The sequence below is a fragment of the Protopterus annectens genome, chromosome 8.part0, assembly GCF_019279795.1.
Source record: "Protopterus annectens isolate FY-2018-M chromosome 8.part0, PAN1.0, whole genome shotgun sequence".
Taxonomy (NCBI): Eukaryota; Metazoa; Chordata; order Ceratodontiformes; family Protopteridae; genus Protopterus; species Protopterus annectens.
The window spans coordinates 1,755,779,101-1,755,793,633 of record NC_056741.1 but is presented as its reverse complement, the minus strand read 5'-3'; the positions used below and the strand labels follow the sequence as shown (position 1 = coordinate 1,755,793,633).

Here is a 14,533-nt window from a genome sequence, read left to right as displayed (position 1 = left end):
GGGTGCTCAAAGAGGGGAAGACAGTAGGGAAACTAGCTTGGGATGTACACGATGGGTGTGGAGAAGGTCCATAGCTGTCCATTTCTTTACCAGCAACAACTGTGCATATGCAATACATTAGGTGAGATATTTGAAACCTTCCACCTCTGAGAGAGTGGTGAGGACATCTAAGTATGTTGTATTACCAATTATGAATATCAGGCACATGCACTGTTTGTGAACAGCTATACTGTCATTAGTACATAACTCACATCTGAACAGTTTGTGGTTGGTGTTGGCATTAACACAGTCTGCTCAGGACGACTGGACATATTTTTGTACTGTGTATGTCTACCTACACCCTTGGTTGTGCCTGACTACACGGGTATATAGTACCTTTGGGTAAGGGTGCAGAACTGCAGTGTGCATTATTTATTATCGTGTGATGTTTATCTTGCTGAACATGCAGAGTTGCTGTGTACCTGTAAGTCTATGAAGGCTTGTAGTCTGTCTGAGTAGCTCCCACCTGTGGACATATCCAGATGGTAGACAGAGGTCAGCCTACTATTCTTTGACTGTGCACCATAACAGTCTTTTCACCACCTGAACAATGGCATTGTCACAGGTGGTTGCTAGCAGTACATGGCTACATCTTTTGCTATTTCTGTGCTGTATTTCTACATAAGGGCATGCTTGTGGGATTCATTCTACAGCTATTTGCAGAGTGTGTAACAGCAGACAAGCTGATATGCCTGTGTGTTTTTGACTCTTCCAGGCCTCAGATACTCTCACGTATATATTTGAACAGCCTCAGGGAATGGTACATATAACTGGGATACACCTATGATATAGTTCTGACATTTTTCAGTTCAGACTTTGGGTGATTCAGACAATTTCTATTACTACACCTTTTCTGATGTGCAAGCGGTGTCTTCTCTCACTTATTGACATTTGTTATTAAGTGAGATTCAACACCTTTCTGCCTACTGTTAGTACATTTCACAGGGAGTCAGAGGGGCACAGCTAACTTTTGTTTACTAATCAGGGTCATCACTGTAGAGCAGTCACTGTTGGAAGGTCTGGCCTGTGACCTATGCTAATATGCCAGTGTGTATCCTGCTCTGATACTGTGTGGGGTTTGTAAGCTGCTACTGTAATCTTATTCCCTACTAGCTTCTCTTTTCACAGTCATGTCATGCAATTCAACAACACCTGCTGCTTAAGGCCCACAGAACAAGATTTGTGTTATGCCATTCCTACTTTCCCTTTGCATTCACTCATGGGAATGCATGATAAATTGCTAAGTTATTATATATCTGCTGTGGTTTAGTGGTACTTCATGCAGACTGGTGAGTCCAAGGTCCCGGGTTCGAGAGTGACAAGGGTATTTTTATTTTGCTGCTGAGCAATACAAGGGCCTTGTCATATAGAGTGACTAAGGCATGTTTAAGCAGTTGTAAGCAGGTTGGTGTGGGTTTGCACGATGCTTAGCAGTGATTAGCTAAGCGCACACAAGCTCACACTCGCGCACTCCTGCTAACTACTGCTTAAAAGTGCTTACTCCCGCTAACCCCTGCGCTAATTTCTTTTAAAGAAAAGAAAATGGGGAGATAGGAAAGTGGTGAAAAAAGGGGACACAGACAGGGACAGACAGTAGGAAAACAAGCTCGGGATGTGCAGGAAGGGTATAGGGAAGACCCATAGCTGCCCATTTCTTTAACAGCAACAGCTGTGCATATGTTGAAAATTTAGAGTGAGTTTTGAGACCTTCCACCCCTGAGAGAGGGGTGAGGACAACATAGTTTGTTGCACTGCCAATTAGAATTATTGGTGTACATGTCCTATGGACATGTGTGCAAAATGGGAAGCTATGTATGGGGCGTAATTTTTTTCGGGTACAGATTGCCCTTTTTTATTTTCAGGTGAGAGTGGTAAGTGAGGTAGGGGAAATAGGTATATTTGGGGAGGTAGGTTGGGAAGGTAAACAGACAAGACAAACAAGACACATACAGGGGTGGAATTTGACACATGGGGTGGGTGAACACAATTGACGGGGAAGGTTGTTTGGAAATTGCAAGCCCATGAGCCCACAGATGGTAACACTGGAACTGAGATCCCCACCCATGGGCAGTCACTACTGCACCTTCACAGCCCCGGGGGTGGCTGTGCTGGGGGCTGAGTAGGATGGGCAGGCTGACCCATGAGACGTGCCACTCTCGCCTCAAGCTGGCGTAGGGGATCAGCGACTGAACGCTGGATCTCCCTACGCACCACAGCCCGGACCCTTCAAAGGGTGACAGGTGGCCCTTCTCCGCCCATGCTTGCATGGGGGGACAAGCCCCATCCCCTGCAGCGCTTCCACCCGAAGGTGGCACAGGATCAACGGAGGAGGGGAGTCCGGGCTGGGCACTAGAGCCACTGGTGCCAGGTGCACTCGCCAACTGAGGAGGGACAGGTGGGTCTGCTGGGACTGGCCTTCCCATACGTTCTGTGATTTGGTGTGCTTCATTACAACATAAACAACAGCATTCCAGATTAGTTGTAACAGCATGCAGTAATATTCCCATTAACCCAACACACCACAGTTCCAACAGTTGAACAGCAAACATAACACATGCATATATTGAACAACAGTGTTATTCCAACTGCATGCAGGCATGATTGGTATCAACAGGCCACCATGAACATGGTGTTTGAACAGGGCACATGCATCAACATGAGTGCAAATATTTATGGAACAATAGGACATATATCCCAACAAATATTTAAGATTACACATACCCATTGAGATGCAGAATTGTATGGTTTATGCACAAACAGTAGGGTGTAGAAAAAAACCTCCTTTAACATCTTATAAACACTTTTACTCTACACTGCATTCACAGTGACTGCAGGTGTATATTCCCTACATGTCTTATTACACTTGCCACCATGCATTAGGTTGTGTAATGGGTTTGGCTAGTTCAATCTATACTTGACCTATATCTCACATACTAACTGTCCAGGATGCAGATGTTACTGCTACATATTTCATGGTTGCATTTATGTTTCTTTATCTACATATCTGGATGTTTTCACATGACATTTTCACTTCTAATTGTACAGAACCCTGCATTTACTGAAGCACACTTACATTTCTGGGGAACATATCCGCATGCTATTCGTGTGCCAGATTTACTTATGCATGCCAGCCAGTAACTGACTGTTGAGGGCTGTATATTTACTTCACAGCTACTAGCACTTCCATCACCCACTTTAGATGGGACTGCAGAACTCTGGGTTGCCAGCACTTTCTAACACATTACTATTTGTATAAGGGTACAACATTTCATACTAAGTGAAACAGACACACTCTGGGTTTTAGACCTTTATTAATGACATTACACACTTTTCCACAGGCTCACTCCTTTATTTGTTTTAACGGTATATATGGCAGACATGTTAATAGGTTAGCACACTCTTTTTTCAGGCTCAATCACATATTATTTTATATGACAGTGCCTGCAGAGATATTATTCCAGACATTTGTTACCTTTCTTAATGGGTTACTACACTCTTTTTCTGCCTCTCTAACGTTTTTATCTGACAGTGCATGCAGAGGACTTATTCAGTCCATTTTATGGCTCTATTATTGGACTACAACACTTTCTTTCATGCTCTCTCCCATATTTTATATAACAATACATGCAGAATAATTACTAACCTGCCTGGCGGCGCAGCCTTAGCAGCCTATCTTCATAGGCTTGATGATTCGTAACATGGTCACCTGCAGCTGTAAAGTAAATGAAGGGATATTGAGACATTCCTATCTGTTATACATACTCCATTTTAAATCCTTACATACTGCATTCCATGGCTACATACTTAGTTGTGGGGCATCCCGCATCCCATGGGCCTCCTGTATCCACTGGTTCAGGTGGTCCTCCTTTCATCTCTTCAGGTCCGCATGGTGGTGACGGACCTGCTCACCAGTCCGGGGAATGCCTGTGGCACTGGTGAGGTCACGAGCTAACCGGTTCCAAGCCTCTGCCTTGTACTCCGTCCCTTGGAACTAGCCCTGCAGGAGTCTTGCCTCATGACGGTGGACTAGGAGTCAAACCATGTATTTGGACTCCTCGGTGCACCATCTCTGCACTCGGACGTGCACTCCCTCTCCAACACCAGACATTCTGACCGCAGATGTGAGCTACAATCAGCTATGGCATGTATTCCCGCCTATGGGGCTTAAATATGCCACATTTCCCACACTTTTTTGTGATTGGCCATTTTGTAAAATTCTCGGCTGACTGCAGACCTGCTTAGTAATGCTTAAACTAACATTCCTAAGTTTATGTATGTTAATAGTGGCTGTTTCCCCTATGTTGTCATGGCTTAGTGGTTCTGTACTTTCATTGTGATACAAAGGGTCCTGGGTTCAAACCTTGTCATTCTTTTATTTTAATACTGTCTAGACAGGCTAGGGGGTGTGGCTATGTTTAAGCAACTTAGCTCTATGTTGCTCCCCTGTGCCCTACGGTGCCCTGGTTGGCGCTGTGTACATGTCCGCGCAATGCTGGGTAAAGCATTTTTAAATGTTGGGCAACTCTATTGCGGTGGGTAAAGTGCTATTATACTATGGGCAACTCTGTTTAGCTGGGTGAAGCGCTATTAAACTATGGGTAACTCTGTTTAGCTGGGTGAAGTGCTATTAAACAATGGGCACCTGTGTTTAGCTGTGTAAAACGTTGCTTAATGGCAGGCTATTATATATCTGGGTCTTTTAAAAATATATATTTTGTTCGCTGATACATTGGCCATGTCACTGCTTTTAATAAAATTTTAATCATATTTGGTATTATTTCAAATACTGATTTAAAACATAAATAAGAAGGGAAATGGTGGGACTCGAACCGTGAATGCCTTCTCTTTGTGCATACGCTTTACCATTACGTTATTGCTATTTTGATTAATTTGCATAAGTAGTTCTTATATGCTCTTCAATGTCACAATTGCTAACTGTGGTTAAGCAATGGGTACACCTGCACAAACAAGCGGAAATATGGGCAGCTGTATCGTGGATTTAAAAAAAATAATTAATTTTTTCCGTTTTATAACTCTGATGGGGGTTTACAGTGTCAGGGAGTGTGGTGTTGGGTGCAAGTACATTTGAGCGGACTCGCTCTTGTCTGTTGACATTATGCTTTTTAAAACCTTGCGGGGGCGTGGACCTTTAGACTGCTCGGCAGTCGGACATGCCCCCTGCTTGCCTACTCAGTCCATGTAAGAGTTGCGGATGAGTCAGCGTGCCCTCATGAATATTCATGGCACGCTGACATCATACCATTCAACTGCAGCCTCCGAGTAAGACATATTAAGTCTTACACGGAGGTTTTGTGAATCCGGCCCTTTGTCTTTTTCAGTCCAGTGTTTTTTTGTTTTTTATTTTGGTTATTAATGCATAGATATTCCCATTAACCCAGACACCAGATATTAAACAGTTGCATAGCAAACAGAACACATGAATATATGGGACCACATTGGTAATTACAACAGCATGCAGGTAAATTGATGGCACAATGCCACCAATGCTGGAGTACTTCAACATAGCACATGCATATAAACAGATTTAAATAATTATCAAACAATAGGACATATGTCCCAACATTGCATTTAAGTCAGCACAAACCAATTGAGTTGGGTATTTAGTTTATTGTTGCAGATATGGTGGGGGGAGAGAAGGATGTCAATTAACAACTAGTATATTTCTGTAGTTCGCATTACTTTCCTAGTCAGTGCTGTTATCTGTACCTTACAAGTATTAGTACACTACACTATTGCCTTACTTTGGACAGTGGTATGGCTGTCGACAACTATATACATAAACTGGTTTTACCTGCAGTATACACCTCTTACCTGGTATACCTGTGGAGGAATTGTTTGTTAACACTAACTGTTTCTACACATACTCCCAGATTCCAGGTTGATGTTATGCACATACATGTCCATCTCATTTTGCAAATGGGCATGTTTTACCCACATGCAGGTGAACCGTGACATATTTAGACTATTGCCCTCTTACACCTTTAGTGACTTACAACACTCTTATACAGGATTTTCTAGAAAGTTATATTATGTAGCACAGTGTGGGTGACAGTGATGGGTGATACTTTATTATTCAGAGCAACTGCAACACTCACAATGCCATACAATACCAGAGTAAACAGTACCAGTAAAGGGTATCAATCTTTTATTTCTAGGCAAAGTGTTCATATCTTACAAACCTGTGGGAGCAATGTTTGTTAGCACTACCTGAATGTTGCCACACAAACTACCAGATGCCACATTAGTATTATGCACATACATCTCACTCTGTTACTCTACACACTGTGGTCACAGCTTGACAACACGGGGGTATAGATGGGACATACTTGGCTTATTACTCTCATAACAGTTTGGGGAGTTGCTAAAGTGACAGGTTTATTTATATAGATGTGTGACAATCAGTTGTATTTCTTGCTTGCTGCCTAAATGTCTGGGATCATCCCACTGATTTCCCAGGGGGACAGGGTGACAGGCAGCAGATATGAGCTCATATACTGGACATTCTGTACATATCTATACAGTGGTGGGGTATGATTCTGTATGCAGCCTACTACCACTCCCAGGATTCAGACCATGGCTGTGTCTGCTCAAAATAAAACACTGTCCATCACAGTTGTGTGTGCTATATAGATATTTTTAAACATATATTACATATGTATTTCTTTATGTAATTTCATTTTATTTGCATTTTATTTGCATGTTATTTCCATTTTTATTTTTCATTTCCTTTAAATGTTGGAGCTTATCTCCCCAGGCCTCTACTGAAAATGGACATATATCCAGCTAGACTAGCCTGGTCAACAAATGTAAAATAAAATAAAATAAAATAAATATTGTTGTATATATCTTATCTGATTTCTGTCTATAATTCTCCTGTGGTTTTACATTCTGACCTTGTGATTTACTAGACAGTTATATTATGTAGCACAGTGTAGGTGACAGTGATGAGTGATACCTTATTATTCAGAGCAACTGCAACACTCACAATGCCATACAATACCAGAGTAAACAGTACCAGTACAGGTATCCATCTTTTATTTCTAGGCACAGTGTTCATATCTTACAAACCTGTTGGAGCAATGTTTTTTAGCACTACCTGAATGTTGCCACACAAACTACCAGATGCCACATTAGTATTATGCACATACATCTCACTTTGTTACTGAACATGATGTGGTCACAGCTTGACAACATGAGGGTGTAGATGGGACATACTTGGCTTATTACTCTCATAACAATTTGGGGAGTTGCTAGAGTGACAGATTTGTTCTTATAGATGTGTGACAATCAGTTGTATTTCTTGTTTGGTGCCTAAATGTCTGGATCATCCCACTGATTCCCCAGGGGGACATGGTGACAGGCAGCAGATATGGGCAGATTTACTGGACATTCTGGATATATCTGTACAGTTGTGGTGTATGATTCTTTATGCAGGCTATTACCACTCCCATGATTCGAACCATGTGTGGGTGTGCTAAAATGCAACATTCCACGTCTCAGTTGCGTGTGCTATTTGGATTTGATTGTCTGTCTTTTCACTGTTTTCTGTCTATGTCTCTCCCAGTTGTACTATATGATCTCTTGGGATTACACCAGTCATATACAGACATTCCTACACATTTTATTTATGTTGCACAGTGAGGGTAGCAGTGTTTAATACAACAGTACTATTAAGTGATTGCAAATCTGCATTACCATATGATACCAGAGTAAACACATGCAGTCCAGCAGTTAGACCTTTCTTGTCAGGCCATTATGCTTTTATTTACATACAACCTATATGAGACTCTTCCTGCCCTATTCTCTGGTATATGCAGTACTTGCCTTAAACGGGCCTTAAACAATACATATTTTATACAGGCAATTAACTTAACTTACTAATACTTTTAGATTTATTTCCTATGACAGTACATGCAAGAGTATTACTAACCTGCCTCGCATTGCAACCGCTTCAAGCGACATCCATGGGCCTCCTGGCTCGCAGCCTGCTCACTTGCCACTGTGAAGGACATAAGAGGAATATTTAGCAATACCTATCCAAATTATACATAAGCTGGCAATTAATAAACAGGTAGTGGAGTGATACTTACACACAGCTGGGACTTCCCCTGTTCTCCTAGCCTCTTGGATCCACTGATCCAAGAGAGACCCCTTTTGCCACTTCAGGTCGGCATAGTGATACCTGACCTGATCACCAGTTCAATGTATGCCAGTGGCACTGCTGAGGTCATGGGCGAGATGGTCCCAGGCTTCCACTTTATATTGGGAACCCTGGTACTGGCCCTGCAGCAGTCTCTGCTCATGGTCTTTTACAAGGAGTCCTGCCATGACTCTGGACACCTGGATGCCCTAGCGCTGCACCCAAAAGTGCACACCCTCTCCCATTCCAGACATAGTGCCTGCAAGGGGAAGCAACAACCAGTTATAAGCTGTATTCCCACCTGTTGGGTTTAAATAGGGCCGATTTCCCACACTTTGCCATGATTGGATGGTTTTGAAAAGGCTAAGTTATGGGCAAACCTGCTTACTTAAGTTTGACATTGTTTAAAGGGGTGTAGAAATGGGCAAATTTAGTTAGCTGGACTACACATTGCTTACATCTACTAAGCTGGGCTTAGCGTTGCTTAATATTTATTTGCATTATATTTGCTTTTTGGCATTGATTTATTGTTCATTACATGTTATATATGTGTCTGGTATCCATGATTCATGTGTACATACACTGTATGGGGTCCTTGTGTTTATTAGGAGACTTCAACACATTATTACAATGACACTTCACAGCTGGACATACTGCAGTACTCCAGTTCACATATTTATGTTGTATAGTAGGTTATACAACATAAGACTGTATATAGATTCCTTTCACATGTTCAGTTTGATTTTCCTATAGTGAGGATTTGTTTGGTGATACCTCAATCTTATGTACTGCTGTGATGGCTTAGTGGTTAACTACTGTCAGCTTAGTGAGCAAGGTTCAAGACCGGCAAAGGCTGTTTATTTAGTTTCTGGCCAGAATAGCGGCTGTTGCATACAGAGTGATTAAGGCACTTTTAAGCAATTGTAAGCGGGTTTGTGCAGGTTTGCGCGAAGGTAAGCAATGCTAATCTCCAGTTAAATATGCTTAACCTGTGTGCGCATTGCTTTCCCCCACACAAATGGCTTAAACTCACCTACTACTGCTTAAATATGTTTACTCCCACTTACTACTGCTTAAATATGCTTACTCTTGCTTACTAGTGCTTACACCCGCTTACCACAAAACTAATTTAGACAGTAATGTCTAATGGTTCTTGGGAAGGTGGGGGATTTGGAAGCTGTATGGCATTATCATTCATTACACATTTTACCTTCTATTTGTATCCCTGATTCCTGTGTACATATACTGTAATGGGCACGTTTGATTATCTGTGGACTTTGCAACATTATGACACTGACACCTCACATTTGCATTTAATGCAGTACTCAAGTTCACAAATATATGTTATTTAGTCGGTTATGCAATTAAAAGTATTGGCCATAAAGTGATTTGACATGGAAAATGGAATGCACTGCAGTGGAACCTGAACCAGGAATGACTGTTCGTAAGGCGAATGCTCTGACCACTACACTATTGCTGTATTGCTTCATTTGCATATATCTTGCTTTTTATCTTCTTCTGACATTTTCGCTGCATTGACTGTAGCTAAGCGATGGGCAAACCCGTGCACCTATGGTTGAATTTAATCTGTTTCATAAAAAAAAAAAATCTTTATATTTATTGTTTTAACTATTGCCCATGTACATGTGGGGGATGTTGCTGGGGATATGCATACACCTGTGAGTGGTTTCGCTCATTCTTTTATGACTTGTTTGATGTTCTTCATTGCAGAGGCATGTATATTCTGAGCGCTCTGCTCTCAGACATGTCCCCTGCACTCTTACATGATCCGTGTAATATTAGGAGCTCAGGCAGCGCACCTTCATTAATAGGCATGGCGCGCTGCTGTCCTGCTCTTAAACAGCCGCTTTCATGCAGGACTAAGCTAGTCTTGTATGGAAGGATAGTGAATCCGGGAGATAGACCTTGAATAGGCCATCTGATTCCAGGAATCATGAATCTTCAGGCAATGAGATCCATTGCCGTAACCAATGATGATCCTTTCACTTCTAGAGCTAATTTCCTGATTTTCAGTTTTCTAGCTACAGCTTTTTATACAATACTAGGAAGCAATATGTGCTCTATTCCTCTATCTACTACAATTACCTCACTAAATACTGTGAGAATTTTAAAGATACTGATTCCAGCTTACAATATGTATATATATATATATATATATATATATATATATATATATATATATATATACACATCTATCTATATCTATATATATCTATCTATATCTATCTCTCTCTCTCTCTCTCTCTCTCTCTCTCTCTCTCTATATATATATATACATATGTGCGTGTGTGTGTGTGTGTGTGTGTGTGTGTGTGTGTGTGTGTGTGTGTGTACAGAGAGAGATAGATGCAGATATTAAATACATCGGTCCTTTAAACAAACTCTGCCTTCCTACAATCTTTGCTAACATATAGTGAATTCCTCTGCCTGCTATACCTTTCTTCTTTCTTTTCTATACTTCCCATTTCCACAATTTTAAGAAACAAACAAGATATCCACTTTCCGGTGTACCATTGTACTATTCCTTACCACCACTATGCAGGTTTTTTATTTGATACATACTTCAGCAGATATAGTGCCAATAGAAACAACAATCCTCACTACCTACTCTTTTTCTCTTTCACATTTTTGCAAGGTTCACACAACATGACACAATATTGCAGATTTGACTTTCTTCTTAAGCTTTTCACTGTGTTGTATTGCTTTGCTTACTGAGTTTTATTTTTGCAACACTTATCTCCTAAAGCACAGTTATCTGCGAGTCTGCACTATTCATAGCTATTCTTTTCATTCATATATAGTTAGCAGCTTTATCTGTTTTACATTGTTAATGTAGTGCTGCTTTAAAGGAAGAATCCGCCTCAGAACTAAAAATGTATTTTTTTCAATCTGTCTCTGTTTTCTGAGTTATTTTAACATCTACAAATCACTCCGACTGCTTCTTATAGAATTTTAATATTTTCTGCAAAATGGCTGTCAATGGGGCTTGACATATCAATGTGATCTTATTTTTTTCAAGTGTTTCTCTTGCCCATAATCCTTTTTAAGTCTGTTTTATATGAGTCATGCTAGACATAAGGAAGTAGTGATATATTCCCATTCCATTAACATAGAATGGGATTAGTGTCAGTGTCATCTTATATACTGTCTGTAATAGGGCTGCTTCTTTTATTTATTGAATGGATATCATTTGTGTGAGTCTCATGGCTTGTTTTATAGTATACTAACCAAAACAGTTGCTAAATTGCAGGCATTTGTTCAAAGCCTGTTTTTGTAGTCCAAGATGAATTGACAGCCCCTCCCCCCACACTTTGGTAATTGTGACGATACTTTACAAGAATTACTACACAAAATATTTTCTGACTTTTCACTAAATATTACAGACATCTTTGATACTAAATTTAAGTCATCTTAAAATGTAAAGTAGTATAAATAACAGACATTTAAAGTTTAAAGCTTAGCATTTCAATACTGTGATACTGCTTATGTAAATTTGTCAAAAGAGGTGACAAGTGCCTTTGAACTGATAACTGATCTAATTGCTCTGTTTTTATATGACAGGCATGACTGCATGGAAGCAGTGGTGAATCAGTGCAAGTTCTCATCTTCTCTGCAATAAAGACAATGGAAAATAGTTTCACAGCTCTCTGTCTTGTTTACACCAGCCTGAGCTCCTGACTACAAATTCCTTTGTGCCTGTAGTATTTGTCATGCAGGTGTAGACAAATTCCTCTGCAACTTATGTGAGAAGTTAGGCTTACAAAAGTGGGTGGTCTTTCACTCCTTTGATAACAAAGTGAGAAAATGAAAGTTTTATAAAGTACAAGCAGGTTTCAGGTACCTATATAGTCCTGGAATCACATTGTAGGGAGAAAAGGAATCTAAGAGTTGAGTTAAACTGCAGGAAAAGATGGAGTTTTCCTTTAATGAGTCTAACTATGAACAGAGTCCATGGAGTGCAATGACTGCTGCTTAAGATCCATCAGTTTATCACTTTAGGTTTATTACTCCCTAATCCCTGCAAGTTTCATTATAAATATTGCAAAGGGAAATAAAGTGAGATATTATGGGCTACAGAGGCCCAAGAAAGTGGGTTTGATTTAGTGAAATATGTCAAACTGAAATGTTTAAATATACTTTGTCATCAAGTAAAATTAGGTCTGCAAGAAATGACCTTACAGTTTCCAAATGATTATTTTGCATTTCTTCAAGTGGTCATTTGTGGATGCACCACTCTACAAGCACACTGAAAAGCAAACAATTTTTTACTCAAAAGAGTAGTGTCCAAGGTTCTGATTCAAAACTTACGAAAATTACTTGACTTATATAAAAAATTCCAAGCTTCAATTCACATTTAATGATTTTAACTCTGAAGGTACTACAGTTGTAGAAGATCATAGTGACAATCACTTAACATGCAGTCAATCTCTGACACAAATTCCGGAGTTTGATATACAACTGTTACACAAGTTCCATTCATCAAATACAGCTTTACCTAACTCTTTGATTCTCCTCTGTCTTTTTATTACTTTCCCTATTCAAAAAGTTTAATCATGTGTCTTGTTTTCTACTTGAGCCATGTCTGATGTTCCATGTGACATGCAAAAACTATGCATACATTCATTCAGTGAACAATACATTATTATGTTAATTGTCAGAGGAAGAAAATTAATTTCATCATTAAGGAGGGAATATAGTGGGAAGCAGGTATAATGAAAGTCATACACCCATGAGATGGACAGAGTGCTACACATGAATATTAAGTTTTCCACCATTATCTGTATGTTTTTTGCTACCTCTAATGCCCCATATATGTGCCATTATTTTGCTGCAGGACATTATATATATAGTCTAGATTCTACACTAAAAATGCTTGTTTTTCCTGTTGTACATACTTAATATGCATGACAATATGATATTATTTATCTGTTTGTTGGCCAAGTTATTTTTGCTAGGCCAATGGTCTCTTTTTGGAGAGATCCAAGGTGGCATTCATATAAACTAGGGAAAGTTTGGCCAGTGCATCAGGTAACTTCCCTACTCTTATCAGTAGGTACCACTAAATCATTTGCATTCACCAATGGTACCACCAGTTGATGTAGATGGGGAGCTTGGTTTGTCATCTTATCCAAAGGATGGTATACTCAGTATATTGTCAGAAAATGGAAACTGAATCCAACTTTCTTGTGTGGAAATTGAATCCACAGACTTTTAAGCTTCCAGCATCCAAACTGAATGTGCAACTTGTTTAGTTACTGAAACTGTTTTATTTATTTATTTATTTTATTTTTATGTCTGATCTATGAGCAGAGTAGTATGTATCATTATACTTTACTACAGAAAGGGCATTAGGCTTTAACCTGACTGATAGTGTACTGAGGTGTCCTTCCTCCAGTGTCATTCCAGTATGCAGCCAGGAATGATATACTGCGATGTCTTGTTTTCTTCTAGTAATAAAACTTGTACATAAATGTAATGAACAGCTCCTTTCATTTTTTATTGTAAGAGCATAATAGAAAACCATATGTCATGAGTTTCAAATCAGTCAGTTTTGCTCTATATACTTTAATTTGTTCATAACATATCAGCAGTCATTACATATACTGAGTTTCACCAAATGGCAGAGCTGTGAAATACACATGTATGGACATATTTATTCTATCAGAGCACATAAATGCTGAATAATTATGTGATGAAACAGAACAATACCTTTTCAAGGTCTGGCAGAGGGTTCCTGTAATCCACTTGCAAGAAGTTCCCGATGATAGGCAAAGCCCAGGGTCCAGGAGGAAAGTTTCCAGGTCTACTCCATTTCCAAAAGAGTAATGCAACCATTGCAGCAGTAATACTAAGCCAGAAGTGAATCATTTTTATGAAAAGGTTGAGAGAAAAACAGAACAAAGGCAAGCTTATAAGACTGTCTAATGTACAGCTTGTAGTGCTGCGTTATTTACATGAAGTTAAAAGAGCAGATGTGTTCTTTTATTCTGGAGTGCAATGACTTAATCAAAGCCACATCTGCATATTTTTTATTAAGTATTTGTTCCAACACAGACTAATACCATGCACTTTGGCACAAAACGAGTTGTGATTTGTTAATAAGTAACATAGTTGCTATCTGCAAAGTAATTTTTCTTTCCACTGCCCACGATTGTGAAATACTGTTTTTTTGTTCTCATGTTTTAATTAAGATAAGCAGGGCTTTTTTGCTTCTACATTGTAAGCAGGCTAAAGGTAAGCGGCTCATGTCAAGCTCAAATAATGTAGGCCATTTTATTTATTTTTACTCATTTATTTACTTTATTGGATTAT

General features: G+C 39.6%; 1 protein-coding gene across 1 annotated transcript in view; it reads right to left on the bottom strand.

Moving 5' to 3' along the window:
• The window catches only part of LOC122809621 (cytochrome P450 2J6-like), a 587,708-nt gene extending 573,418 nt beyond the window's left edge, over nt 1–14,290 (bottom strand). Inside the window, exon 1 of the mRNA XM_044081253.1 lies at nt 13,931–14,290. Coding sequence (XP_043937188.1) covers nt 13,931–14,089 — 159 coding nt within the window. The 5' untranslated portion in view covers nt 14,090–14,290. The remainder of the gene's footprint in view (nt 1–13,930) is intronic.
• Nucleotides 14,291–14,533: the final 243 nt, after the last annotated feature.